Here is a 5,218-nt window from a genome sequence, read left to right as displayed (position 1 = left end):
GCTGGCATAATGTCAAGGCCTTCTCTGTTTCTCATTCTGACCCCACAGCGAGGAGGCTGGGGGGTGGGCGAGAGGCTGGGAGGGGACAAAGTCAGGACAGCTGACCCGAATGGACCAAAGAGATATTCCATGCCATATGGCATCTTGTTCAGCACTAAAACTGGCAGGGGAGTTTCTCCAAAGTAGCCATTGCTTGGAGACTGGCTGGGCATCTTTCTCCTGGTGTGAGTGATTGCTTCTCCATCCCGTGTTTCCTTCCTTTTTTTATTTTTCACCATTTATTAAAGTGTCATTATCTTGACCCATGAGTTTGTCTCCCATTTTGGCCTTCCATTTGTCTCCCCCATCCTGCTGGGAGGGAGTGAGCAAGTGATTGGGTGGAGGTCACTTGTTCCCTCATACCTCATAGGTGAGGAGATAGCAAATAGGTGGATATGTGGTGATCAGGTCACTGGTGCCTGAGTAGCTGATAGGCAAGAGGGAGACACATGACTTGGGTATGTACTTGTGATGTCACTCTTGCCTGAGTAGCTGATAGGCCAGGACCAGGTACATGGCTTGTATAGGTGCTTGGGAGGTCATTGGAGCCTGAATACATGAATGGCAAGTACATGGCAAATGGGCAGATACCTACTTGTGAGGTTACTCTGTGTTGAATATCTGATAGGCCAGGAACAGGCCTATGGATTGTGTAGGTGCTTCTGAGGTCACTGGTGCCTGAGTAGATGATAGGCCAGGAGCGGCTGAGGGAACTGGGGTTGTTTAGCCTGGAGAACAGGAGGCTGAGGGGAGACCTCATCGCTCTCTACAACTACCTGAAAGGAAGCTGTAGCGAGGTGGGTGTCGGTCTCTTCTCCCAAGTAACTGGCGAAAGGACGAGAGGAAATGGCCTCAAGTTGCGCCAGGGGAGGTTTAGATTGGACGTGAGTAAAAATTTCTTTACTGAAAGAGTGGTTAAACATTGGAACAGGCTGCCCAGGGAAGTGGTTGAGTCACCATGCCTGGAGGTATTTAAAAGACGTGTAGATGAGTCGCTTAGGGACATGGTTTAGTAGGCATGGTGGTGTTGGATTGACGGTTGGACTCGATGATCTTAGAGGTCTTCTCCAACCTTAATGAGTCCATGATTCTATGATTCTATGAGTACTTGTGAATGTCTTTGTGAGGTCAGTGGTGCCTGAGTAGCTGGTAGGTCAGGAGAAACATGTCTTGTGCTCGATATTTTGAGGTCACGGGGACCTGAGAAGCTGGTGGGCCAGGGGTAAGAATTTGTCTTGTGTAGGTGTTTGCAACGTCATTTGTGACCAGGAGCAGGCCCATGGGTGGTGTAGGTTGTTGTGGTGTCACTGGTGCCTGAGTAGCTGATAGGTTAGGAGCAGACCAATAGTTTGTCTAGGTGTTTGTAAGGTCATTGGTGTCTGAATACCTGATAAGCCAGGAACAGGTACATGGCAGGTTTAGATGATATATCACCTGTGGCTGAGTGGCACATGGGCCAGGAGTATGCACATGGCTTGTGCACAAATTTGTGATTTCACTGGTGCCTGAGTAGCTTTTAGGCAACAAGCAGGCATATGGCTTGTGTGGATGCTGTGATGTCATCAAAATAATATTTAGACCCCATCCAAATATGGCTTTTTGGAAGAACCATGGTCAGCAGAAACCCATACACAGCACACCCACACATGTGACAGTGAAACTCATGAGCACACAGCAGCAGAAGTAGGAGGGTGTGAGGTCACATCACCGATGGCACCCCATGGCCGTGGGGCTTGGTGCAGGGCAGCTGTGTGCCTCAGAGGGGCATTACGGGGGACAGGAGCTGCCCAGGGGCGTGTCTCCCCTGCAGCCCTGGTTGGAGCAGTTGGGGTGGGGGTGGTTCAGGGGCACCGCAGGGATGTGCCTGGGCACAGTGGCAGGAGGAATCTACAAACTTCCTGCACAGGCGCTGCAGGAGGAGCACAGAGAGCGCTGCGAGGCCACATGGGCTGTGGTTTGTGCACCTGCAGGCTCCAGCTCCTGAGCCACCCGCAGGGAATAACGGCCCCTCGGTGACAGGGTGAGAGTCAGGGACACGTCTGAGCCTCTGGGCTGCATGTCTGCTGCTGGGGCAGGGACATGTCCCAGCTCCGGCTCCTGCAAAGGACCCACTGTGGGGCTCTCCAGGGAGGGCTGGGCGAGCCAGCACTCCTGGGATGGAGCTCTTGTACTGGCCAAGGACCTTTCCCAGCTGCTGTTCCCAGCACAGTGGGGTCTGTAGGAGGGTCAGGGGCTGTTTCCTTCCCATCCTCACACAGACCTTGGTGCAGTCCCAGCCCTGTGGTTCCTGTAGCATGGGGATGGCTGGACATTTGCCTCTTGGGCTCTTGGATGTACCCAGTGTAGGAGATGATCAGTGCTCCTGATCCCCACAGCAAGGTGCAAGGGGTGACAGACCCATTCCCCACTCCCACGCAGCCCTGTCCTGTGATGATCCCCCACCGCAGTGACCGTGACACACAAAGTGGAGCCATCCCTCATATATGGTCATGAATGGCACTGGAGAAGTCCATTGGAGGGCTGGGCTGTGTCGGAGGGGACATAGCTCCTGATCATGTCTAAAAAGGTGCTGTTGCTTTGATTGGCTCCTCCTGCATCTGGGTTGGCATCTGCAGAGATATATTACCCTCCCACCGTTGTTGTCCCTGTGAGTCCCCAGGAGCCGTGAGAGGGAGTGGGGTGCAGCAGGGCTGTGCCAGCAGGGCAGGAGGCTCAGGATGGGGATGGAGGGACTCCTGTTCCCTCAGCTGATGTGGCTTTTCCTCTGGGTGCAGCTGTGCAGGGGTAAGTGCCAGCTCCCTTGTCCCACAGATAGGGCCAGCGGGCATCAGTGGGGTCATCAGGATACCTCTGGGAATAGGGTTTCTTTGCAGGTGCCACTGAGATGAGGGGCAGAAGGTGCTCAAGTCCATGGACCCTATGCATTTCCCCGTGCCTCTCTGGATGGGAGAGGGTATCTCCACTTATTTAGGGCAGCCCATGCCTGGCTGCATTTATAGACTCCCCATCCTGGGGTACCCTTTCGGGATCCCCTGTTCCCCAGTGCTGTGCCTCTGGAGTCGGCAGTGCCCCAGCTGATGACAGTGACACTCAGTGATCCCCAGGGGACAGCAAATCTCCAGGGTGTCCCAGAGGGTTTGTGTGCTGCTCACTGCCCCCTGCTTCTGGGGGACCCTAACCCCAGGAGGGAAGTTTGTGCCCCACAGAGAGAAGGGGATCGGCGCGTCTGCACACAGAGACAGTAGTGCGATGTTGTTCCTGGGGCCCCAGCGCTGATGCCAGTGGCGTCAAGGGGACATGGGTTGGGGGATGCTCAGGATTGTGTTGTTGCTCCCTGGGGACATAGAGAGCCCTGGGGAGGTGGTAGGATTGTGTGGTGCTGCGGCAGGCGGTGGACAGGGGCTGTGGGGCAGAAAATGGCCCAGCAGGTCAGGAGTTAGTGCCCATAGCCTACACAGCCCATGGGGAGTGGAGGGACACCGACACTGCCCCAGGGAGAGCCCGGAGGGGAAAGGGCTCCCACCCTAGTGCCTGTGACTCGGCCTAGGAAGAGGGGACCTCCAGACCTGCAGTCTGGAGCTTGGTGCTCTCCTGACCAGTCCCATGTTGGTGTTTGAAGGGGCTGAAGAGTTGAGGCTGGAGGATGGCAGCGGGTGCTGTGCTGGGAGAGTGGAGGTGAAACACCAGGGCCAACTGGGGACCATGTGTGACGATTCCTGGGACATGGCCGATGCTGCAGTGGTTTGTAAGCAGCTGGGCTGTCGGTCTGCTGTTAAAGCTCCTAAGTACAGACACTTTGGCTCAGTATCTGGCCCCATTTGGATGGATGAAGTTCACTGTCGTGGCACCGAGTATGCCCTGTCTGACTGTAAACAACATGGAAGGGATCAACACAACCGTAATCACGGTCGGGATGCTGGATTGATGTGTTCAGGTAAAGGGCCAGCCTGTTCCCCACCTGTGAGGCCAGGACAGGGGAAGGGACCTGGCTGTGCCCTCAGGGAGCAACGAGCGGAGGCCGGAGCAGGGCCCAGTGTGGTTGGTCACACCACCAAGCTGGGACTGTCATTGCTAGTGTCCCTGGTCCCTGAGGAAAGAGCAATGAGAGCCCACCCCGGGTGCCCACCCCCGCCTGGCCCCTGAACTGGCTCAGCCCACCCTGGTTTGGTGCCTGGCACTGGGAAATGCATCCCCCCTCCCTGCCCCTTGGTTTCTGTTGGTTCCCATCTTTCTCCTCCCTTTCAGCCAGGACCAGTCTGTCATTACCGTGTGCCAGTTCCCACCACGCCAGAGGCACCAAGAGCTGCTCACCTGACCTCCCTGGGAAAGGGTAGAAGATGGCAAGAGACTTTTGGATTGTGCCTCCTGGCAGACACAAGTCCCTCAGCCTAAGCAAAGGGGACGTTCAGAGGGGAGGAGCTCTGGCCTTGGGCAGAGGAACAGGGTTGCATGTGGGACCCCATTCATCTGCCAGGGTCACCCCATGAGTTACAGTCCATGGAGATACGGCCCCATGCAGGCAGTGCCAACCTGCTGCCCGGCCTCTCCTGACTACCCCAGCCCCCAACTGCCCTGGGCCACTGGGGCTTTGCCAGCACTTGCAGTGTCCTCAGTGCCTGTCCTTGCACTGGGAGCTCCTGTCAGCCCAGGGCTGCTCCTCCGCATGCTCTCCTGCCCTCTGCCTGGCCGTTGATTGGAGATGTGCATACCTGGCAGTGCACTCCGGCCCTGCCTGAGGACCCCTTCTGCAGGCACATGCCAGAGTGAGGGCTGGCACAGATACCGACTGCCGATATAGCCGTGTCATACGTGTACCCCGTGACATGTCCCATCTAACAGCAGTGTCCCAACAGCCTGAGACCACCCTGAGAGAAGGGTGTGTTTCTGGTGATTCCAAGGGATTCCTCAGCGTGGCCCTGAGCTCAGTGGGCAGATCAGGCTGCAGCAGCCAACAGTGCCTTGGCCAGTCTCCCTGGGCCCCAAGTGCTCTGGGTGCTGCCAGGAAGCTCAGGGTCTCCAAAATGGCAGCAGTTTGTCTGAGCAGTGCCTATGGCTGGGGGTTTCGGAGAGAAGCAAGCCCATGAGTGCTGTACTGATGTCTGAGGAGTGGCAAGATGTCCCTGGTGTGTTTGTGCCATCAGCACCCACTGGGAAGTGCTGGGAGGGTCTTGGGGCTCTT

General features: G+C 56.4%; 1 protein-coding gene across 1 annotated transcript in view; it reads left to right on the top strand.

Moving 5' to 3' along the window:
* Positions 1-3,642: 3,642 nt before the first annotated feature.
* The window catches only part of LOC103916823 (antigen WC1.1-like), a gene marked incomplete at its 3' end in the record, with an annotated part of 1,876 nt that continues 300 nt past the window's right edge, over positions 3,643-5,218 (top strand). Inside the window, exon 1 of the mRNA XM_009323879.1 lies at positions 3,643-3,973. Coding sequence (XP_009322154.1) covers positions 3,643-3,973 — 331 coding nt within the window. The remainder of the gene's footprint in view (positions 3,974-5,218) is intronic.

This window comes from Pygoscelis adeliae, unplaced genomic scaffold (genome assembly GCF_000699105.1).
Source record: "Pygoscelis adeliae isolate BGI_AS28 unplaced genomic scaffold, ASM69910v1 Scaffold725, whole genome shotgun sequence".
NCBI classification, from domain to species: Eukaryota; Metazoa; Chordata; class Aves; order Sphenisciformes; family Spheniscidae; genus Pygoscelis; species Pygoscelis adeliae.
Note: the sequence above shows the minus strand (reverse complement) of the source record. Positions and strands in the feature narration are given on the sequence as shown.